Source organism: Oxyura jamaicensis, chromosome 5 (assembly GCF_011077185.1).
Source record: "Oxyura jamaicensis isolate SHBP4307 breed ruddy duck chromosome 5, BPBGC_Ojam_1.0, whole genome shotgun sequence".
NCBI classification, from domain to species: domain Eukaryota; kingdom Metazoa; phylum Chordata; class Aves; order Anseriformes; family Anatidae; genus Oxyura; species Oxyura jamaicensis.
Genome location: NC_048897.1, coordinates 29836917 through 29861763, shown reverse-complemented (window position 1 = coordinate 29861763; position 24847 = coordinate 29836917). Strand labels below are relative to the sequence as shown.

The 24847-nt window shown below is 38.2% G+C and overlaps 1 protein-coding gene and 1 non-coding gene across 5 annotated transcripts in view; one reads left to right on the top strand and one right to left on the bottom strand.

Annotated features, from left to right (window-relative positions):
• Positions 1-23454, bottom strand: part of KNL1 (kinetochore scaffold 1) — a 30171-nt gene extending 6717 nt beyond the window's left edge. Inside the window, exons 1-18 of one of the 4 annotated variants that reach the window (XM_035327406.1) lie at positions 23229-23454; positions 21303-21383; positions 20806-20875; positions 20344-20383; positions 19538-19597; positions 18201-18262; positions 17695-17750; positions 17208-17247; positions 16140-16177; positions 15738-15790; positions 9214-14277; positions 8393-8537; positions 7448-7515; positions 7226-7324; positions 3553-3668; positions 2624-2714; positions 852-968; positions 246-333 (exon numbers count right to left, since the gene is read on the bottom strand). In XM_035327406.1, coding sequence (XP_035183297.1) covers positions 246-333; positions 852-968; positions 2624-2714; positions 3553-3668; positions 7226-7324; positions 7448-7515; positions 8393-8537; positions 9214-14277; positions 15738-15790; positions 16140-16177; positions 17208-17247; positions 17695-17750; positions 18201-18262; positions 19538-19597; positions 20344-20383; positions 20806-20840 — 6172 coding nt within the window. In that variant the 5' untranslated portion in view covers positions 20841-20875; positions 21303-21383; positions 23229-23454. Of the gene's footprint in view, positions 1-245; positions 334-851; positions 969-2623; positions 2715-3552; positions 3669-7225; positions 7325-7447; positions 7516-8392; positions 8538-9213; positions 14278-15737; positions 15791-16139; positions 16178-17207; positions 17248-17694; positions 17751-18200; positions 18263-19537; positions 19598-20343; positions 20384-20805; positions 20876-21302; positions 21384-22132; positions 22233-23228 lie in introns of those variants that run through there. The other 3 variants (XM_035327409.1, XM_035327408.1, XM_035327407.1) reach the window with 3 other exon arrangements.
• A 185-nt stretch (positions 23455-23639) lies between these two features.
• Positions 23640-23721, top strand: TRNAS-GCU. Its single transcript has one exon. It is a non-coding gene; the product is annotated as a tRNA-Ser (tRNA).
• The last annotated feature ends 1126 nt before the right edge of the window (positions 23722-24847 follow it).

Sequence of the window (24847 nt, the reverse complement as noted above, 5' to 3'; positions counted from 1 at the left end):
CTGTATTTCAGTACAGAAATGCTCCCAGTCTTCATTTGATGTGCAAGTTATTCCCACAAAACAAGTTTGCAGACACAAATGAAGGCATTCAGACCAAATGGATACTTGTAGTATGGGACTTTTAAAATTCCAAGCAACCACCAGACACAGAATCTTGAAGTGACCATTTACGCAGCAGCTCTACAGAAAAACAGAGGGATTGGACAAGAAATCAGCAAATCAGTCACGAGTTTGCAAACACATACCTGCTTCCAGATCAGCAAGACAGCTTTCTGCCTCCTTGAGCAATTCATCCACATTTGCTATTCTTGACTGTAGCTTTTCATATTGTTCCTAAGACAGGAAAATTGTACTCTGTTGTAATGTGTTCTTACACAAGTCAATTAAATTTTTAAAGAAGCTGACTGCCTTCTGGGACCACCATGTGGATCTTTGCTTGCTAATAAAGTAATTAAAGTAGCTGACACAATCTGTCATTAGAATGAAGAGGCAGACTAACAGACATTAAGGCAGTTGCCATAGGTAAGAAAGTACCAGATACTTAACAATATTCCTAATTACTTATTTTTTTTGAAGGGATGAGATGAGATGAAACTAAATAAATTTTTAGAGCTTTTAACTTATACCTACATAGAAGGTTCCAGTAACGTGACTAGAAGAAAAAGTCACTGTCCCAATGTATTTTATATTTGTTTATAAATAAAAGGAAAACAAGCTCAATACGAAGGATTCTTATACAAGATAGTTAGGGTCCTACATTTGATGGTCCCAGCTTATGCTAGTCTAAGCACAGATAAAATATAGAAGTTCCTCTGTTAAACCTAGATCTCTGCAGCCTTGCGGCACATTACCTGCGCACTCTGCAGTAATTTGCTGTATAATGCCTCTTTCTCATTGTGAGCCAAGATTTTACTTTCTTTGATGAAATAGGATTTCATTTTGTTCAGTTCTGCTCCAAAGCTCTTCAGCTGCAATGAATAGAAAATACAGAAGGGAATGTGAATGGGAATGCGGAACAAAAGATCGTTCAATCAACTCTTTCTCTCTTCTCTGCTCTCCTCCCTGCAATATCCAATTTCTCTAGCAGCAGTATTACATGATAGTTTCAAAGGAAATTGAATTTAAGACTGGACAATCCAAGTTAATTCAAGGCTACTACTAAAGTAATGGTTTTCTTAGCAAAGATCCAACACAATCTATATTCCAAGAGTGAGCAGCATAGAAAGCAGTATCATCAGATTTTAACAGCTCCAATAACTTAAGAAGGAAATGCTTTCACTAAAAAAGAAGAGCAGCTTCATTAACCATGTCAGATGTCTCATTCTAATTGTTCAATACTTATTTAGAACACTTCCCCCCTTGTAAAGGGGCTAACTTAAGGAGGCTAACCAAAATGTTAACAGTCCACGCAGTGCCCAAATTGGAAGAAATAAACAAAGAAGCCACCTGTTTTAATAGAACATAGCTACAGATTATAGAAGCACAGAATCATTTAAGTTGGAAAAGACATCTGAGATCAAATTCAACCATTAACCTAGCACTGCCAAGTCTACCACTAAACTGTGTCCCCAGTCTTCTAATAGCTCCAGGAATGGTGACTCAACTACTTCATCAATGACTATGAGAATTGTGTAGTTCAAGGTTTTCTCTGACAGTTATCAATCCAGAAGATGCAGAGGAATGTACAAAAAGCTTTTTTCGTAGTGTTTTCAATCAATTTCCACTAGGTGGTATCATTGTAATGCCAGTATGTAGAGGTTTGCTTAATAAGCTTTCAAATCTGTTTTCACTAAGGGTTCTGGTGCGTTTATTCTTTCTAAGTATATTTTTCTTGAATCTAGTTATCCTAGCCTAAGTGATAAACTCTAACACAAATCTAATTATGAACTATGAACAATACTGTCTTTTAAATTTGTTATTTTTTATTTTTGCTGACTAATCCTTTATTCTTGGCATTGAAAGCGAGGAAAACAATCCCTTGATCTACCTTCTTAATTCTGCCTGGGACACTCTTATAATGCTTCTGTTTTTTAAAATGCAAATGTCTTTGGGGTGCTTTTTGTGCCCATTATCATTAGCATCCTCCTTTAAATACCCTCTGGCCTCATCATCTTTCTTTTGGCACATGACACCACTGTTGCACTCCAAATTCTGTATGCAGTTTTCTTTTTGTGTGACAACATTTTCTGCTTATTATGTCTCACACTATTACCCATACCTCTCCAAACTAAATAAACATTTAAGTTAATGGACAATTCTGCACCACTACAGAGCTTCAACAGTAGAAGCACTTCATTTTTTCACTTCCAAAATTGCACAGTTTGCTTAGGCTTCTCTAACTAACCTGAATTATCAACATCAAGTTTTTCTGTTTCACAGTAACATGTTACTCTAAAGTATTATAAACCATCTTTGCATTCAACCCTCCTGCCGTATAGGAAATTCTTTATTCCAGTTCTCATAGTAGTCTTTCATTCAGAAAATATTTTACCTTGTATCTTCTGCCTACCTACTGTTATTCAGTGACCCTTATGGTTATTTTATTTGAATGCATAAATTCTTCTTCATAAATTTGAATGTATAAATTACTTCTTCATTACATTATTTTGTTATGCAATATTACCTCTTCATCCGAGCAGGTTCTCATTACTTCCCACAAACTCTTATTCACATTCACCAGTGGTTGATCCTGGACGCTTACATACTGCTTTAATCTGAAATACAGGAAAAAAAAAAAAAAAGAATTGAAAGAAAGGCTCATTTAAACTGCATCAAGCAGATAAAGAAGCACATTGGTATTTATTATTATTATTGGTATTTATTCACCTTTTCTAATTAAGATATGGAAATGCAAATATTATCATTTATTTGGGTCTTACATCTTGGAGAGGTCCTCTAAAGCCTTCATTACATAGGGGCTATGTTTTTTACACTCTGGAACATAATGCAAAGTTCACTTTCTATAGTCTTTTTGTAGAGAGTAGGTCTGAACAAGAGATGGAGAGCTGCAGAGCTAAAGAAATGGGAAATGGTGCTAATGGGGCTGGGAAAAATCTTACTACTGATTTTGAATTTTACCATAAAACTTGATTTAACACAAATTGTAAATGGCATCATGTATCAGACCAGAAGTGACCTTCAGGTTAAGGAAATAAGTCATGGTAATTGTATTTCAATTAACAGTAAACACTGGAGGATTGCAACAAACAACAGATCATAACCTATTATGATTTTGCTTCCTATGCTTGATTATTTTCAGTACTACTCAAAACCTTTTACTTTAACTCTTCTGATGTGCAACTGAAACACACTATTAGCACCAGAGGAAAATCAAGCTTTTAATTCCATAACCACAGCTCCTCCCCAGGAGTTTGCCCTATGCCATATAAACCTGTAATAAGCTGGCTACCAACATTAGGTAGGTTCACTCCCATTTTTCTGTTTTTCCCATATGTAATTAATAACTTTAAGGACATTCTGCATGCAAACAGAGCTGAAAAATAGAATTACTAATATAACCTGTGACTGAAAAAAACAAAAAGACAGACTCACTCATCTATCATCTGAGAAAGGACCTGGCAATCTTCTTCATAAATACGCAGCTTGGGGCGATAAACATATTGGCTGAGAATCAGATCTTCTGGAGTTGGTGGTGCACTGACAGCACACTGGAAAAGAACAGAGGGAAAAATTACAAGGAAAAAGAAAAAAAGATGCATGGTTTTTAAAAACAGCAACTTTCCATCAATTCAAGTTCAGAAACCACCAAAAAGGCCTTAATCTTCATTTTTGCAGAACAGAAAAAAAATAATGGAGGTAGCTTGACATACTTCAATGATTTTTTCCTCCCCATTCTGGACCTATTTAATTCTGGGAAAAGTTAATCCTATAACCTTAGATAGCTCATTTCACTTTTATGCTCCGTATTTCCTTGCTTTCAAGAACAGACTTCCTTATGTGAAAAAAAGGAGCTCTCATCACTAGAGCTCGAAAACCTGAACTGGAAGAAGTTAAACTACTTTTAGACAGAAACCTGAAAGAAAATGTGCACATTATCCAGATAATGATAGTACTCTAGAGTAAAACAAGATTGTGAATCAAGCGTAGTTATCTTAAGTTCACAATTTTCAGTAAGTCTTTAGTCACATCCAATAAATAAGATGGGGATATTCCAAAAAACTACTCATATATTGAAGCGTATAAATAATAGAGTAATTCAATCCCTTCAGAGAAAGCTTTCAGTCTTTTTTGTGATTGTTTTATTTTGTATGTTTGTTTTTTTATCAGAGGTCAGATGCTAATGAGTCATACCAGAGTATCGTAAGCCGCATGAATATTTAGAGACAGCTCAGTACAAATAAATTTGCAAATTGGAAGTGTAAGCTAAACTGTAGCTAAGAATAGTAGCTTAAATAAAACTTCAAGAGACTTAAAACTCACAAAGGAAACAATTCAATCAATACAAATTATGCTAATATAGCTTTCATTCTTTTTATCAGCTTTCATTCTTTTACCATATCAGAATTATAAAGAACTTTAAAATGGACACTTTTTACTTCCTCTTGCATACGTAACTCAGAAATCTCAGTCAGTCAGCACAGAAGGAACGAATAAAGGCAGAACACCACAACAGGGTTCCTTATTTGTGAGAAGGTATCCAAATTTCTGATGTGAATATTCTGCTGACTTATGTACCCTGACAATGTAACGTCTTACAACTGTAAGACTTGGTTATACAGCAGCCAGCTTTCTAAGAACTAAATCTGAAGTACTACAATGAATTTCATGAGCAAAGAATTTTCACAAATATACCACTTATCATGCAAAGAGCATGTTCTTGAATACACCTTTTCATATACAATAACCGTTAGGAAGTTTTAATATGTCGTTGTGATAGAAAGTATTTCACTCTAACAAAAGAGCTGTCACAAAGCCCATTCAGAAGAAGGAAGAATGAACATCATTAGAACTTATTTAGCATTGAACAGGCTACTGAAAAGTTCTCTAATACGCTAGAAAAAGTACTGGCATAGAACCTGCCAAACCCACTTCTAAATTATACAGACATTGCTAACGCTTTCCATTTTGCAGGATGGTTTTTCCGTTGCCCCTGGCACATCATCTGCCATGCCAGCAGAAACTGCTGTAAGCAGCAAGAAATGGAACTGTTTGAGCTAATTCCCCATATCCTCTATTAAATAAACACAATAAAAAATAAAAACAAACTTTCTCTACTCATAAAGCTTGAAAGCTTTCCATGTCAGTAGAGAAAACTAAGCAGCTCGTTCACACTACTTTATTAGATAATCTTTTTAAGAAATGGCAGTTATTCATGAAATCCAGAGAGGTGACAGAGACTATTTCCAGCATCTAGTTGGAAAATCAGTTGGCTACACAAAGGTGTACAAACAAGCAATCCTGAAACACCAGTCTTAAGAGAGCTTATAAGAAAAGAAGGTACCTTTACGGAAACCCAAAACTGACATAATAACAGCAAAATGTAAAAATCAAGTTGATAGGAAATGTGTAAGCTATTACAGTATTGTACTGGGACAAGTTTCCTAGTTTACTTTTAAGTCAGGGGAAATAAAGCAAACATCTTCCAGTTATTTCTGAAAGTAAAGAGTTAGAAGTCAGATATTCATACTTCGAACACTTTGAGATTGGCAGTACATACACACTTACATATTGCGGTGCTTATGTTCTCTCCTTAGTTTTGGATAAGAAACCCACTTCAGTATCTTGCTTACCAATTTGCAGATCAAAGCTGACTGTCCCTGTAAATTCCTCTACTGTACTGCTGTAAGTGGCCATATAAAAGGAAAGCTACAATTAGACTATGTAAGAAGGGATCTACCTTTTCATTGGAGCCACTGGAAGAAATACTGGAAAGCAGATAGACTAAAATTCAGCACAGATCTTCCAGTTTGGACAGTTTTTCCCAGTGCTTTTTTTTTTTTTTCCCATCAGATGTACATGGTAGAACTAAATTCCAGGCATAGAATAAACCTAGGTTGAATAAAGGGCTTGGTGCAATTGTAATTGACTAAAGCAATCCACATGCTAAATGAACAAAACCATAGTATAGCTAAACACAAATCAGGTCTCTCAGAATATTATAGCTAAAGGTAAAATATTTTTTTCAGACTTCTCAATGTACCTTCAAACATTATGGAACAGAATCACTAGGGAAAAAAAAAAAAAACAAACAAAAAAGCCCACACCCCAAAACCCCAACTCTTCCCCACCAAACCCAAACAAATTTTATTTTGCTTTTGCTAGTCATGTGCTGTTATACTAGCTTTGAGGTTTTATCTTCACAGGGCTTTAAGAACAACCTGAAGATCAACTTCGTATACCAAAATTACATTTGCAGAACATGAATTGGAGAAGTGTGATGGGTTAAAGACAGATTCAAGATGAGCTTACAGAAATAAATTCTACTACGAATTGTGTTGCCAGAGGTGGATTAATAAAGGCATTCCTTGTCCTAAAACTGCCTCATGAAAAATCTCAGTCTTCTCTTAATTGCAACACCATGCCTTGTTTTCAGGGAGACTGCACAGTACAATTACTTCCTTGTTTGGTATCAGGTTACTACTAAGACATGGTGATTGTCTGTATACATGCATGAAAAATATTTGTTCCCATATCAGCAAGAATTCAAAAGAAGTCTTTCCTCCATCCAGGATGAGAATATTGAAAGAAGGTTCAGTCAGAACAGACGTAAGGGCGAGATATAAGGAGAACAGGTATGTCATGGTGCAGCAACTTGAAAGAGAATAGAAGAGGCAGCAGGAGGGCAGAGCAGCATTTCAGGATTCTGACTTCAGTGGATGATGGAAGTAGTAAGAAGATAAAGTCAAGTTAGATAGAGCTTCTAATTCTTACTTTCAAACATTTTGCTCTTTAAGCAAGCTCATAAACCAAGGATCATCATATTTATCCAAGAATAGATGATCCTCAATACACAGTATTTTGTCGAGATATAAATCTATTCTATTTTTCATTACTGAGGGGGAAAAAAAAACACATCCGTTATCAGAGGTAAACAAGCAAAGACCGAATTGGAAGCATGTAGTGTCTAACTTGCCAAGGTGGAACTGACTTCTGCCTTGACTCATTTAAAGACCTCCTATAAAGACCACTTAGCTGTTAAAAAACAACAATGACAATCCACGAGTACAATTCAAAGCCTCATGCATATCAGAGGACAGATACTCACACTGGCTGGAAGATGGCTCTGTCGGGGCTTCTGAATTGGAATATGGACTTGAAGAAGCATAAAAAACTCTCCAACTGTGATAACACCACTCTGAAATTTCTGCAGTTAGGAAAAACATACACATAAGTACATTCTTCAAGTGAGAATGCTTACTGGTATATATGCACACAAGTATTTTTCCTGTTAGGAAAAGAAGTTAACATCTCTCCGCTATATACATACCTCCCATAAATTATCTTCACAAATACTGTCTGTGAGAAGCTGAGACTCCATCTGACTGCATCGCTGAACTAGACAAAAATAAGAAAAGGGCATTGCTGGGGTTAAAAATATTATTACAGAAATATGAATCTTAGTTCATTAGCTCCAGAAGTAAAGCCATCTTAATGTAGAGTTTGACCTTTATGCATGTTTCTGGTGCTGAATGAAGTTAATGAGGAAAAAACTACTTTAGGCAAATCCTGAGGAACAGATTAGAAATTTAATGTAAAATAAAATTCATGTCAGAGTGGTAATGAAATGACAGAATTCACTTTTCTATGGGAGGAAAGCCACATGTATCATACTAAAAAGTAATAAATCTAAAAAACAGACTCCAGACAGTTCAGAGGGCACTGTTGGTAGGCAGAGACCAAACGGCTTCTGAGCTGCCAGCAGATTTCTAGGTAAAAGCATAGCTTTCACGTGCCAGGCTAAGAAGGTCTGATTTCTCACTCAAAGGACAGTCCAGCTTCCACCAGACAAAACATATATATTTATGGTTGCAAAGAACAAAGTTGGAATTGGTTTTGTAAAGATAGGCAAAATATCACTTACCCAATGATTGGCAGATTTCTGCCTCATTGTTAGGTACCAGCTAATCGGCAAGAGCTAATAAACCAAGATTTACTCTGTGCTAGGGAAACTAAACTGCCTCTTCAGCCCAGCCTGCCCACTAAAACAAAGGTGTACTTCAATTCTACTGCTTTTCCTCCTCATCTCAGTATTCCTTGAATGGCTTGGCCTCAGAGCCAGAACGTAAAAGCATGTCAGCTGACTGGGTCGGAAGCTGTGCCACAGGTATTCAAGGCCTTTCAGAAATAAAATATGTATTATAGGTAGGGCTCATCCTTGATTAAGCCAAAATAATAGAAAAGTTTGAGACAATTGCTACAAAGAAAGTCTTACTTGTTGATTCTGTGTCAGCCTTAACAGAATCTAGAGAGCTGCTGCTGTTGGCATGAGTACAGTCCAGGTTTTTAGCTGATAGATTTGGAGGATCTTCACCTTCACGAACAGCTACTTGGCTTTGAGATAGAGCGCCAGAAGTAACCTAGTATCAGCAAGTTAAAACGAAAAGAAGAGCTATATGAAACAATGTAAGAATAACTCAGTCAGTAGCTTATGTAGCTGTTTTTTGACATTTTGAATTTATTTTTGGTATCTGCACATTTTATAGTTAATCAGCATAAAAAACCAGCATATACTTAAGCCATTTCCTACCATGGCATAGAGGAAGTGATGTTACAAAACCCCTCATTCATTTCTCAAAGCAGTAGCCACCACAGCACACTCTTGCAGCTTTAGGAATTAGGAAGTTTGTAATGATAATGTACACACTAATTTTTAAGGTCAGATTAGCGCTCCATATTTGCACAGATTTTATTGAGTCCATGGCAATTTGTGCTGTCCATAAGACAGCTAATTTAACATAAACATACATATTCTATTTTAAGCAATTGCTTTCAACCTTAATCTAACACTATACCTAAGCAACAACTAGCAAATGGTTCAGTACCGATGACTAAGAATACTTATTTGAAGTTGCATGCATCTATTGTTTTAGTTTGAGAAAACAGAGAGAAATTCTGCGGAAAACATAGTAAAATGACTACAAACTGGTGATAAAGAGAACTAAAAAAAAACCTACCAGCAGATCTAGTTGCATCTCAGTATCTAAAAAGCACTATCAGTGTTCCTATATGCTAACAATGAGTGATCAAGCTCACCTGCAAGTCAAGGGAGGTCCCACCAACCAAGCTTTCATCTGCCTTGAGCTTCTTTAGACTTTGCAGATCCTCATCTTGTTCCAAAGCTCTTTTTGTGCTGTTGCAAGTTTTTGTCTCTTCACATTTAGTCTTTTCATTGTGGGAGACGTCTCTTTTGTTTATGTCATTGCAACCATCTTCTACAGATCCAAAGCTTACAGAATCATTCGAATCCATTGCTTCTTGGCATATAGGAAGAAATTCTTCTGCTATAAACTGAGAAGGGCTGAAGTTCTGCCTACTAGATTTGGTATAATCTGGTGCTGCACCGGTGTTTAGGTTTGCTTCTGAAACCAGTGCTTCTACTTCGTCTGAAGATTTTGCATTTATGTCTTGCACATTAGAAACAGAAGGATTTCTTCTGCTTGGTAGTTTAGGCTGGAAGATACCTAGAGGGACACTTATTCCTTGGTATTTGTCCTTAAGTGCCATACCTAAATTCGTACCTATAGGAGCTGCTCCAGATTCAAGACATGCATTCTCCTGCTCTTTGGGATAAAATAAATTATCTTGTTCATTTATGGTATTTTTTCCTAACCTCAATGTATCCTCTGATTGAGATGGTACCTTATGCAGCTGCTCAGAAACAGCAGTTTCAGGAACAGAGACAACTCCAGATTTCCTTCTAATATTTTCCAATTTTGAACAAACATTTAAAATACCTGATAATTTAGGTGCAAGAGTAGGATCCACTGGATCTCTTGGACTGTCACTGACCAAAAGTTTATTAGTTTGTTCAGATTTTATTTGGAAGTCTGTTGGAAGTACTTCCCCTTCAGCTGACAGCCTCTTGTTTTCCTTTGATTCGCTGTCAGAAACTGGAACCGCTCCATCCTTGGCTAGAGCTGTATCTAGATCTTCATGCCTAGATGAATTATCTTTCAATACTTGGTTTGTCTGAGTACTAAGTCCATCTGGAGGACTCTTCAAAGAATCCAATTGCTGAATAGGAGGAGAAACATGGGATACCACAACTCCAGTTTCTTCACTGCATTCCAAGGGAGCATTACCTGGAAGTTTGAAAGACACTCTCTTTGATTTCAGTTTTCCTGGATGTACAAGATCCTGCTGACTGTTTACAGGAACTGAATTATCCGTGGCAAGGTCAAGATCCTGTGGTGCCCGGACATCCAGAGTGTCTTCTGGAAGTGAGACAGGATAAACAGAATCTGGTATCGCACCACTGTGAACTTTGGCAGCTCCTTTCTCAGTAGGAAATGCTGAGGCTGATGAAGCAGAAGGAATGGCGGGCTTATTGTTAGATTTTTTAAGATACTCACCATTCAGGTCTTTTACATGCAGAGAATCTACTTCGTCTCTGCAAGCAGACAATGATGCAGTATGCAAGCCTGGTTGTCGAGTGCTTTTATGTGACGCTTGCTGGTTCTCAAATCCTTCCATATTGTTATTAACAGCAACAGTATGAGATACGGTTATTTCCATATCATCTTGTTTGTGTGGAAACACAATGGTCTGGTCAGCAGGAACTGCAGAAACAGCTGGAACAAACCCTCTGTCCCACACTTCACCACTTAACACAGCTGTATGAGTTTTAGTGATTTCCATATCCTCAGCCAAAGTAAAAATGACTGTTTTGCTACCTGAAACAGCCTCCTGTCCAACCTGCTTAGGAGAGTTTACTCTGTCCTCACACGGGATTCTTTCAGTACTTTCATCGTCAGGGAGATACTTGGTCATTTCCATATCAGCCTTGTCATTTGTAAAAATAATTGTGGAACACAGAGGAACAAACTGATTGGGTTGCCTACCCTGCAGAGAATTTTCTTCCAAAGCTCCGTTATGGGTTTTAGTGATTTCCATATCATCCATAGCAAGCACAGTAGCTTCAGTGTTTGAAGGAGCTTCCCATCCAACCTCTTTATTCAAGTTCAAGTTATCATCACGTAGAAGTTCTACTGTAATTTTATCAGCAGGGCAAGACACAGCAATGGCCACGTCACTCTGGTTACTTGTGGACTTAACAGCTTTAATAGGCTGAGCTGAAGACAGAGAATGAAGCCTGACCTCTTTTTGGGAGACAATTTCATGGCCTATTGCAGCCGTATGGCTCTCTGTGATCTCCATGTCATTATTCTCATTACTCAGTGAAAATAAAACAGTCTTTTCCCCTGTTGTTTCCTTGGAGCTTTTCCTTTCAGTCCTATTAGCTCTGCTAAGCATCCCTCCAGGTTCAGCCTTTTCCACAAATTTATCAATTGCAACAGTATCAAATCTACTTATTTCCATGTCATTATTGTGTGTAAAAACACAAGTTTTATCCCCAGAAACAAAGGATATGTCATTGCTTGAACTTTTAGGCGGCAAAATTATTTTGTTTTCTCCTGAAACCGTGTGACTTCTTGTGATGTCCATATCAGCATCTTCTGAAAATATGGTGGTTTTCTCATCTACGAAATGCAAATGCTTTAAACCAGTCACAGTTAACATTTTCTTACCAGATACCAAGGAGTACATATCACACCCAGGTTGCTCCTGATTGTTTATTGTCATCATGACCTCTCTTTTTAAAGATAATGTTTTATTTTCATCTTCAACAATAGGTACTGGTGCTGCTTTTCTTCCTGGTAAAATCGTACGGATGTTTTGATCAGGAGCCATTGCTGCACAGTTTTCAGTCAAGTCCATGTTTTCACCAGAGGGAAATAAAACAGACTTTTCTGAAAAGAAAGGCAACTGGGAACTTCTCTTCTGTTGTTCAGATGTATTAGTTAGTAATGTCTCTTCAATACCCAAGTGCAGGCCATCAACTGACTGAAGATTTTTAAAATCCTCTTCTGAAGAAACTGTTTTGCTGATCAGGAAATCTCTCTGAGATTCTTCTCGAGTTGGCAATGCATTGTCTACTACCTTCATAGTATGGGTTTTCACTTGCTTGTCAGAGTTCTGGAAATCTGCATTTATACCCAGTATTTTTGCAGGTTGTACATTTCTTGTATTTCTGGAGGGAGTGGGTTCATTACTAGAAATGAACCTACCATTTGCAGATAAACGAGTAACAGTTTGTTTATCTGAGCTCCTCTGGAAATCCCTATATTCTATTGCTGCAGTCTGACTTGCAGTGGTATCTACACCAGAATTATTGGAAAATCGGGAGATCTGTTTTTGCAGCTGCTTGGATATCACATTATTTTGATTATGAGTATTCTCATATTCTTGTACTGTATTAGTAGGAGCAACTTCAAAGACAACAGAATGAGTTTTGGTTACATCCATGTTTTGATCATCTGAAAACATGTCTGTTTTGTCATTTGTGCAGGAAGCTGAAGCATTTTGAATGGTTTTTTTCAAAGGCTGAGTTGTATCGATTTCTTGACTTTGCAAAGACAGGAATGCACTGTTGTTGTTGGCAGTATTTTCTGCGATTTCTCTCTTTTGCTCTTGTAATGAACACACGCTCTTCGCACAGGAAATCAGATCACTTGCCTGAAAGTTTGTTTTTCCAAGCTTCTTATTGACTATTATCACCTCAACATCTTCAGTATTCATTTCTCTAGTCTGGCTTCTTTTCATATTCACATCAAAGCCAACTGCCTCAATATTTTCCTTGTCCCTGCCCAAAGAACTTGCCAAAGAAATTTCCACCCTGGACACTCCAGGAGGAAATTCATTTTCAACATTCCTTCCATCAGCCTTGTCAATACAAGTTTTAGTCAAGGCCATATCTTTTCCTGAAAATGTTGCAGTTTTCTCACCTGGCAGTGAAACAAGTAGAGAACTTGATAGTCTGTGCTGAAGTCTACCCTTAGAGGTACCAGTGGACACTGAATTTCTACATGAATCAAAAACTACATCCACTGAAGCAGTCTCATGATCTTGGGTCACTCTTTCAGTTCTCTCATCTGAGCCTGAAAATTGTTTAAGTGCATTAGTTTTATGTGACGCAGAAGCTCGATTATCTAAAGATGTTAGACTTTCTGTAACGTCATCAAGTGCTGGATGTCTGCTTTCTATTGGCAAAGAAATTGTATTAACAGTTTTCTCAAAAGTTCTATGACATGAACTGCTCATTCCTTTGGTACTTTCATTATAGATTACATCTGTGTAATTTCCAGTAATTTCCATGTCATCACATTTAGAAAGATCAGTTTTATCACCTCGGAAGACAGTCTCAGAAGAAACAGATCCCAGGATAGCAGACAAAGTTCTGGTCTCTTGCTTAAAAGTTTGCAGCACTGTAGTATCTACAGTGTCTTCAACATTTACTGTTTTTTTGTTTGTACAAAGTTGAGGGTCCTGCTTTACAATTAATTGCTGATCAGATGCTCTCTTTACTACAGAATAATTATCTGTCTCTATGGATGGGAAATCCTTTTTGAAGTTTAGACTTTGATTTCCAACACTGGCAAAAGGAAAAGACATTTTTGCGGTGTGACTAGTTGTCATATCCATTCCATCATCTGCAAATGCCTCAGTAACATCTGCACACAGTAATTGCTCTGGTGGAGACTCACAAATACCAGAACGCATATTTTTAACATCAGATGCTTGGCATTTTGTCATTTCCATTCCATCATCTTGCTCTCTAAAGATTTTTGTTACATTGAAGGTGGCCGGTGGTTCATGAGAATAAGCAGATTCCACTGATGATCGCGCCATGTCTTCTGAGACTTGTGAAGGGATAAAAAAAAGGTTTTCTTTTTCAGGTCCTTCAAGAGGATTGAGTGCTTTTTCATTCGACTTTAAGCGCATCAAAAATTCATTGAAATTAATTTTTTTTACTGTAGTAGCATCTTCCTTCTGTTCAAAAGATGGGCATAGAGAGTTTGTAGGATCAAAGGAGAAATGAAATTCTTTACTCATTTCTGCCTTTCCACTGTTAGAGTTTAACCCAGCCAGAAATGATGTGATATCTATTTTCTCAGTTTTGTCAGTTTCATTGTTTTTCAGGTTACGTGTAATCACTGCAGTGTGACTAGCTGTCATTTCCATTTCATTTTCATCTGAAAAGGTGAGTGTTGTGTCATGCCTATTTGTTCTTTGAATGGCGTTGTCCACATCATGGCACTGCAAAAAGACAAGAAGTGACAGTTACTGATACTTGCAACAAATGACACACTGGTTTATTCTGTTCAGAACAAAAGTCAACTAATGCAGTCTAAAGGTTAGAGCTCTATCTTTACAGCTTTTTGGGGAGGAAAAAAAAACATTCCAATCCTTCTCAACACGTAATAACATTCTAAAGGAAAGGACAACTTAACTGTTACAAATTCTTAGAGCCTATATTTTATATGTTTGTAATATCTTTATGTATTTAAATAGAATTTTGAAAGAATATTGCTCAGATTTCTGTTGGACAAAAACTTCACATCTTCACATGTGAAATCCTTGTAAGCACGGAACAATCACTGAGACTTACCAATAAATATTTTCTATGTGGCGTTTCTATCTTTCTCCACCCACTTACTGCAAGCAAAATCCCTGCCCAGCTTACCATGTACATTCCCCAAAGCAGCAGTGCCAAGTTGGAATTTTTAAAAGACTCTTCCACCCTGACTAAGAAGATTTCAGTCTCTTTAATAGAAAGGATTTAGTTTTAAAGCTTTGGAAAAAACTGGCCAGTAGCAAGATATAATACCGTACTTTTTCAAACACAATGAATACACTGATTAAGAACAACTGCGTGTTTACTTTAACTTAAGTATATTGTTATATATGCATTATTATTTTATAAATGCAAGAAATAAAATACACTAGAAAAAGCATAAATCATATACATTACTTAAATCAAGGAGAGAGAGGGTTTCAATATGACTTTCATAGGCTCATGGCATACATCTTTTAATCCACACTAGATTTTAACCTTTATTTTTTTCTTTAAGCATTTTTTCACAAGAGCTAAGATATTTTTAAACCATATTTTTAAATTCAGCATCAAAGTCAGAAGCCATTGGATCAAGGGATACTGTTCAATTGCTTTGTTTGATAAAACAGATCCATGACATCATCACTGAAGTATAGCACAGTTCAGGTTTTGTGTGTCTGTGAAGGTCTTAACTAAAAATGTTGTGTTTTATCACTTGAGTCAACTGAAGCATTTCAGTTATCTTTTCATGCCAGTTACTGCAATTTTCTAAACCTTTTTAACAGTAGGAACAGACAGTGTATATCCATTCTACCATGGAAAAAAAAAAGTAAACAGTAATCCACGAGGAAAAAAATTAAACTGATCTATCTGAAACATAAGCTCCTTTACATATTCTTAGATAAAAAAAAAAAAGAACTAACTCAGATACTGAAAAGCAATTTTAGAAACAAAAATTATCAATAGTGTAGTATAAGCACCATCAGATTAAGAAACTACTTCAAAATATAGAAGATTGTGCTTCAGTCAAAATTCTGGTGAATACAAGGATTTACTTTTTAGGCAGCTGAGGTACATGTTTCACCTTTACTACACAAATTAGTGCAATATAGTTTGGACACTAATATTCTCAGCACTGAAAAAAATGAGCACCTTCACATACCTCAGTCTGCTGCACCAACGCCTGGATGGGGGCATGAAGCAAAGTGTTCATCCCTGTCAAAAGAAAAGGAAATAGTGAATTTGCTGAGCTATTTTACTATTTTAATCAACTGAACTGAAGATCAATGCACTCATTACATAAATATCATATTCTGAGTAAACACATTTAAAACCAAATATATCCTGAGAAATATTTCCAGTACTCCTTTGAACATGTAGTAGGGTTACGCATGCTTCTACACTACAGTGTTTGTAAACAGCATTATGAGACAAAGTCTGGTCATGCAATAGTGATCTCCATCAGTGAGACTGTTCTAGACATGTTAAAAATGTTCTATCAGCTATTATCAATAGTTTGGAATAAAAATAGTCATTCTGTTGTTCAATCTATTTTCAAACTCACCAGTGATCTCACATGGAACAGAGTCAGGTTCTTCATTTCTACAAAAGATGGTTTAGGTAAACAGTTAGTTAAAAGATTGCAAACCAAAGGGCTTCAGCAATATACTTAAAAGGCAGAGAATTCTGTTGCAGAGCTCATACATGACTGGGCAGCAGATACCAGACATTACAAATATGTCTTCAATATATCCTAATTCGAACTAAAGTGGTATTTTCCCATGAAACTCTTTTTTCATGGGAATATAGGTTAATATTTTATTTTTTAACAGGTTAATACTTTATTTTTAACTCAGACCTTCTATGTTTAGTTCATTTCTTTTTGGGAAACTGAAGACACATTCCTAAAGCCTGCAGTAATTTCTCTGTAAAATCAAAAGCCAGATACACTGACCAACTTGCGTGGCTTTTCATCTAACATTTACTGAATTCTGCTCTTCATTATTTTCTTGAATGTTCTTTCAAACCCAAACTGCCTTGTCTAGAATACTGATTTTTATTTATACACACGTTACTTTATTGTTTTGATAACTTTTTAAGTGTTTGTTAACTATAGCTGTAGGTAAATGTTCCCTTGCTGTATGTTTTAAATATAGAAATTTGCCTTCATGCACAGAAACAGTCTAAATCTTTTAAAATTAAATTGAGTTGGTAACAATCTCATAATATTATTTTTTTCTAGACAAGAACTTTGAGACCAGACTAATACTCTATCCACCTCTGAGTGAAAAAAGTGATGGTAATAAAACATCCAAGACCATCTCTATCAAATATGAAATCAGGTAGGTCTCTCATATAGAAGATGTTCCCAAACAATCAACTTTGGATGAAGCAGTTTCAAGACATAGTTGTTCAATTTTTCAGAAACATCTACCTTTTTGTGAATGGCCAGAAAAGCTATATCCTTTTTCTGCTGTATTCCTGTAACCAGTCAAACTTACAGAGCAATTTTATATCTAAATAAATAAGCATGTTACATTTGTTGGTTTCTTTGAGGAGTAACGTTCTCACGGTCGCACACCATGTGAAGAAATTTATTTGCAGTGTGGGAATAATTTTTCCCCAGACTTACTGGTTAAGCAGGACATGATTCCCTGTATCTGCTTCACATTCTAAAAATAAGAAAACCAGACGTTACAACGAGAGAAACAGGATCAAAACACTCAGAGACAAGAGTAAAATGCACAGAAAAGAATGTTCTGCAGTTCTCACTCTTCATGTTCCTTTTTATCATGGCAAAAACCCAGAGAACCAAAAGTACTTGAAAATGCATTAGCTTTTCAGATTCTTCCTAGGTAATCTTTGACAGAGTGAATATGACATTCTTCTCGGTCTTCTTTTGATCTAAATCCCTGTCCTGGTTTCAGCTCGGATAGAGTTAATTTTCCTCCTAGTAGGGTCCACAGTACGAGTAACTAATGGGTTTTCATCCAGTCCAACATAAACGGCTGACCATGTTGTTCCCTATCTGTGACTGACAAGCTTGACTTCTTACATTCTGGCTGAACTCTTGTTGCTAATAGTCTGTGAAACCTGTCAGAAAATAAAGGACTTTTTACCTTCATTTTCTCTCTCTGCTGCATTATTCTTAAGATCTCGCTGGAAGACTCTGCAGCTAAGAACAAAGAAAAACAGGTTTGGAAAACACAAGATGATCTGTTTTAAAGCAAAGGAAAAAAAAGAAAGCCTTCATCTCAATCTTTTCCCACATGCTATGTTCTGAAACGATACCAAAAGACAGCAGCTTACTGAACCCAACCATACTTTCCAGCTGGAAAATGCCATTATCATACTTCATGTGAAAATCACTAGAAAAGTTAATGAAAAGCAAAGTTTGTTTCATAATTATATGAAATTTACCTAATCATTTTTATAGCTAGGATGAGAAAGTGAATAATGTCTCTATTAGGGCTCAAAATCAACTTAGTATAACAAGTCACCAATTTTCTTCACTGAATGCCCATAAAGGTATGCAAACAGCAATTTTAGGTGATAGCAGATTATTACCTAAAACTTTACGCTTAAAAAAAGAGATGTAGATCCGCATCCTTCAGATCAAACTTACTTTATGGTGTTCGCAAAGCTGACACGTCGAGAGTTTTTCCTACGTTTTTCTATGTTGATATCCTGACCAAAAGAAAAAAAAAAAAAAAAAAACAGTTTGATGTACAGAGAACAGTTCTTATGCCATAATCCACAATAATTATAGCTTTTCACACACACACAAAAGAAAAAATGTAAGCATAATAGCTCAACAAGTACAACAGATATTTGCCAGCATCTTTAAACTACTTATAGTTCTCCAGCTTCTCTGTCTCTCTTCGCAGAGAGACACCTATCTCACACGAAGCAGGCTCTAAAAATCATTTTGTACTAACGGCTTGGTTTCAGACAGAAGAAGAATACCACTTATAAGTATTTTTGTCTGGCATAATGTTTGGCGTACTAGGGAAAAAATACTTAGCTGCTTAGCACAAGTGAGTTGCAAGATTATTTTTTAATTTAGTTTTTTGTGACAACTGAAAAAAAACTCATCTTTATGCGAGAAAGGGAAGGATGCATGGAAGAATCAAAATCACCACTGATATTTTCCTAAAGAAATGTTTAAATGGTGTCACTGAGTACACAATTATACTAATGCAGTGTTACAAGGTGTGTAACAATGCAACATTGCATATACTGGAAAACCGTACCATACCACTGCAGTGCAGGTGCCTGCAGAAAGCTTCCCTAACTAACTAGCTCTGCCCAGGACAGCAGAATACTCTTTGTTTAAGGAAGTAGACAATGTGTTGACATACTGACATTATCCATTATACGCACAGAGGAACCATGTCAGCATCACAAGCAGCTATGAACAAAGTCACACTACTGCATACGATGGTTCTATATTGCTCAGTAGCAGTACTACACATCACTGTAAAAGGTATTAAAGTTTAAATGAAGACTGAGCTGCTCTTCATACTCAAACCAGTTTTGAAATATATTATGCACAGATATGTCAGGCTCGTATTTCATATTATTTGAAAGAAGTTATTAGAGAGGTGCTCCAGCCTCTGGACCCATTCTGAGAGCTCTCTTATTTCCTACACTGTGGGCCCCAAAGCTGCACACAGTACTCCAGGTGGCAAACTTCAAGTCACATGGGCTACACCAGAAGCAAGATATATCTATTAATTTCTGGGTATTCTTCCCTGCTCGACAGGAGACATATTCTGATGTAAAATAAAAGTTCAATGGATTTCATGTAATATTTATTACTCCAAACATTATCCTCCAAAGCAGTTATTACAGGAGTTTTTACACCTACATTATTCTAGTGACCCTGTTTAACCAGGGACAAGTTGAGGAGCAAACCAAAGATATTAAGAGCATCAGCAAAAGAGGACTTAACAGACCTACCTGAGTGAGTTCATTCCCATTTCCCAAATCATCAAGAGGATTTCGTGGAGCCTTTAAAATCTAAAAGAAAGTGTAAGTTGAGAAAATCAGTCCCAGCTCCCATAAAAGAAAGGATCAAGCAACAAGTAAATGACTGGTTCAGTCACAACTGGTGTACAAGCAGTTCAAGACATCATTTATGCACAAGTTACCATGGATTTCATAACCTACAATTCACTCTTGCATTGGGCATCTCTCCCAGACTCTGACCCTGCTTCTCACCAATGCACTATACACAGGAGTTCAGTTGGAGGTACACTTATTACTGACCAAAGAATTTATAAAATTCTGAATCCGTAACCACGAAGGCATCACTTTAATTTTTGAATACCTTATTGATGTATTTATTTATTTTGAGAAAAGAGTGGGTAAACTGTCCTTCTGAATACTAAAATCATTCACTTCAATCAAAAAATTACCAGGTATATCCCTGTATACTCGCTTCACCTGCAAATCCTTCTGTGGAAATTATATCATCTTCTGCCACATTGCTAATGTGAACAGCAACGCTTTCGGACTTGAATACATCAGCCAGCCATACAATCAGTGAACTGCTATTTCACAAGAATACATGAACTGATTACTTGGCAGTAGAGAATCTGTAAGAGCCAGAAGTGTCACATTCAATCACAAACTTAATAGGGTCTTTCTTTGGTCTTGGTATGTTTTTCTTCAGGCTGTAATGAGAAAACTAATTCTTCTTTATGGCTCCCCTTTCCTTCCTTCACTCACTCAGTTTTATTTTAGAAATGCCTTAAGTTACTCACAGAGGACAGTCGCTTTCCTCTCATGTGCTCTGTATTATCACTGGAGGGAAAAACAGAGAAAAAGTTATTAGTGCATAAACTAGAACCAAGACGTATTTCTTGAACAATGCTGCCACATTTTTATGGTTAGTAATTCAATCTCTCCATTATTTTTACAAGTGTGAAATTACTTAAACAAACTTGCTTGGAATAGATCATTCCAATGCTAGGTCCCGTAAATAACCCTTGCAAAATTCAACATATTTTGCTGTGACCCCTGTGGTCAGTCTCTAGACGATCCACTGCTATGAGATTTCCTTGAGCTTTCCTACACCATGACCAAAAAACCTCCCTGTTTTTCTTCATGACAGACAGCATATTTCATTCAAGAGATCCTAAAGTGCACACAGAGATTAAGAAACATTTTGCATCTAAAAGACAATAGTCAAATCACAATGAGATCCTTATGAGGTTTCAACTTACTTTTCCGTGTTAGGGTCTGCATAAATCTTGTCCATTTCTGTGGGAAGTACTTTTCATCTAAAATGCAGAACTGAAATAAAAAAAATATTAATGAATCTCAGTAAGAATATTGTATACAACCACAACTAGGTACTAGACTCAGCCAGTTGCTGTTATTTTCTCCTCTATCCTTCTTTACTCAGAGGAATCCTCTGACATCTAACAGGCCTCCCAGTTCAGTATTTTCTACTGCATATCACGTTATAAATCAAACGTGCTAGCAGTTTGAGTCTTACTGGTTCGGCAGCCTTCTACTTAAAATTAAGATTTTGGTAACTGCTGGAGATAAATATGATCAAGCTTTCTACAGCACAAAGTGCACACAGACAATTTTTTATTCGCTACTACTCCCTGCCACCCCAAGAATATCTTCTCATTTCTGAACTAGTATGCCTATTAAAAGTCACAGCAGGGGATAATGAGTTAACCCACACCGTGAGGATGCCTTAGGATATTACCTAAGGTTTCCTGTAGAGCACAACAAAATGCAAGGCTTTGAATACCAGTTTAATATTCCTCATAACCTCACTCCCATGGACCTGACAATGAACACAATATATTGTAGCATTGAATCAACACCATAATGTCAACAAACACAATGTTCTGTGCTCTTTCCTGTATTTCAGTGATATTTATCTACATGTATATCTCCATCACTACTATTACTGCAAAATATTCTTATGTGACAGCTACGAGCAATCTGACAGTACTACCACATTTCATTTTCCCCTTGCTGAACCTCAGCAAACAATGCCTTAAGAGAAACTCTTGCCTAGGCAAGGGTTAAGCAAATTGTAAAACACTTTTTTTTTTTTTTTTTTTAAGAGACAATTAGAAATGGAGATGAATTGCTCAGCTTTTGCATTTCACAAAATCACACACTCTTGGAGGTGGGAAGGGACCTCTGGAGATCGTACAGTCCAACCCCCTGCCCAAAGCTATGGCCAGTTGCTCTGGGACAACCTGTTCCACCTTCTCTGCATTTTTTTTTTTTATCATGTTTGAGTGAAATTTCCTGTAGTCCAGTTTGTGCTCATTGTGTCTCATCCCTTCTGGCTCCATCCTGAAACTTTCCCAAAGGTATTCATGCACATTCGTAAGTTCCCCCCTGTAAGCAACATCTTATAAGCAACCCCCTCTTCTCCACCAAGCCAGTCTCCTCACCATAGACCACAGCATTTAAACCACGAGCTGACCAAGGAAAAGTTAAGCCTTATGGAGAGTAAAAAAAAAAAAAAAAAAAAAAAAAAAGCTCTAGGTTTAGTGAAATACTAAATCAATCACTTACTAGTGGGGTATTGCTATACACCCCTCAGAAAGGGAACTGCAGAGGCCTTGGTTTTCAGGGCCTGCAGCTCTGAGGCAACAAAACCAAGATGGTCTGGGCACTACCCGGAGCGACACCCAAGGCTAGCATACACCAGTAGCTATCACTTACAGAGGCGTTTTCCCCAAAGTACTGCTTGGTGTTGGCCAACCTGAGCCTATCGTGGTTCCCCTCACATTTCTGGACTGCCCCAGCACAATGAAATCCCCTCAGGCCCAAACTTGGCACCATTCAGCCTATTAATAGCACTGAGTTATATTTTGTTTCTAAATATAAAACCTTTTAGTTCCTTGATATGGAATATTAATTATATAATCAAAAAATAAGGCTGTAGCAGGCCTGTGGAAGAGTAGCATCTCTTGAACAGCTTCCACCTGGTAACTTTCACGTTTCGCAAGTAACACTAGCAAGTCTTGCAGGGAAATTTAACAACTTAAATAACAAGATCATGATGCAATTAAAATGCTCGGTATTTTTGCTATAACGCATCCGGGTACTGTGAAAGTTGGTAACGGGATGGGGTTTCTTTGTTTGCAGCACCACAGTACGTGGAGGGAGTTTTTAAAGACTGAGATATAAAAGCGTCTTCCATCTTAGGTGAAACTGCTTTGTGTGCAGGGCTCCTGGTGCCTTTTTGCAATTTTCCTCAATATTCACAGCCTCAGACCGCCTTGGCTGCGATCTGCAGGGAGAGACACCCGCGCCTCGCGACAGGGCTGAAGGCAGCTGTGAGGTCTATTAACAACAATAATATTAATGGCAGGAGACCCTGGAGAATCTCGAAATGCAACGAGCCAGCTTTGAAAAGCATAATTGTATGAAGAAAAAGGGAAAGAAACAATTTGAACGTCGATGAAAGGTTTGCCCCCAAGTTGGCGACACCCACAGGAACGCTTCGCTGGTCGCTTGCCGCGCTTATCAAAGCTTATAAAAAAAATCACCAACTGGCCGTGCACTACGTTCCCTACAACCCCCTGCCCTGCTCCCAGCCCCCCCAAATCGCCCCAGGGCTCTGAACCCCCCTCAGTCCCGCAGCCCCCCCCGGACCCTGACTCACTTCCCTCACGGCGCCGCTGCTGCCGCCTCGCCGTTCAAACCCAACCGCCGCGCGCCAAACCGCCCGCCCGACGGCAGGACGTACAACATGGCGCCCCCCTAGCGCTCCGTACAACATGGCAGCCCCCGTCGTTCCGTACAATATGGCAGCCTCCGGGATGCCAGACCGTTGCCGGCCTTGTCGGGATTATTCCTCACCGGCACCGAGCCGCAGCTGGAGGGATGAGTGTGAAGCAGCGGAAGGCGCCCGGGATAGGGTGGCTCCGTCCCTGTGCGGTTGTGTTGTCCTGTGTTCTTGCCGCCCAAGGGCAGCAGGCGGGCGGCATTTCGCAGAGCGGGCGGTGGGCGGGAGGCAAGGCGGGGAGCAGGTGGTGCGGATTCTTATGGGCTGTGCGGGAAACAAGGCTCTCGTGACGAGGTGGCCGAGTGGTTAAGGCGATGGACTGCTAATCCATTGTGCTCTGCACGCGTGGGTTCGAATCCCATCCTCGTCGAGAGTCAGCTTTTTCTCTCCTTTTCCTCTTGAACCCCCGTTTCTTTTTCCTCATTTATTTAAATTTTATTTTTAGAGCCTCAAGGGCTGCCAAGGCGCGTACCACCGCTCCGTGCCTCCCTCCTGCCACCTGGGGCCGCCGGAGGCCTGAGGGGAGGCAGCTGCACCCACCGGGGCCCTGCAACCTCTGTGCCCAAACACCACCAAACTGCTTCTTTCAACCCAAAATGTCTCATTTAGGTTTGCCAAATCCCTGGTGGGAGCTTCGGGTAAATAAATTTTTGCAAAAGCAGGGGCTGAGGGAGCTCTGGCCAGGCTGATCAGTGAGTGGCTCGCTGAAACTACATCCACGTTCAGACTGTTGTAATGGCTTTTCTTGTAGTTACTGAGATTTTAGAAGTGTAACTGATTACTAAGAGCTACTCTGCGTGAAGAGTTAACTTTTAAAAGTCTGGAATGAGAAGTTAACGAAACAAAACGCTCCCCTGAGACTTCACTGCATGTTGAAGCCATAATTACTGTAATTAGCACGAGCGGAAGGGGCCTCTCACATGTAATTTACTGGAACAGCTCCCAGAGCCCTCCAGGCTACACTGCCTAGATTGAACTACACTTAAATCCTGGTGGAAATCAGATTATACCAGATCCTGTGCAGAGTGCGGCCGTACGGTAGCTCTTTACACGCACAAGTGGCACCTGTAATGGACTGGTTAAAACACAGCCGGAAAAAATGGAAGATGAGCTCCCTGGTCACATTTGGGCTAATTCTCAGGCCTAGGTGGGGATTTATCACATGCCATCACTAGCAGAAACACTTTCCTCCTTAGCAAACCAGCAGATGTTTTATCTTGTGCATGTTTTTAGCAGGCACCACCAGCAGAAACCCATGCGGCTGAAACCACCAGCTCGGACTCAAACTGGTGTGATGCCATCGCTGGTAAGCTTGTGAAACCAACCTTCCACATTTGGTCATCCGGTCTCCACCTATCGACACAAGTCAGTAAAATTTCTTTCAGGTGCTTTTTTCTTGCAGAGGAAGAAACAAATAAAAAACCAACAACAGACAATATAACCTGGGTCATGTCAGTCTCAATTAAAGCTCAGCTGCCCCTAAATCCACCACTCTA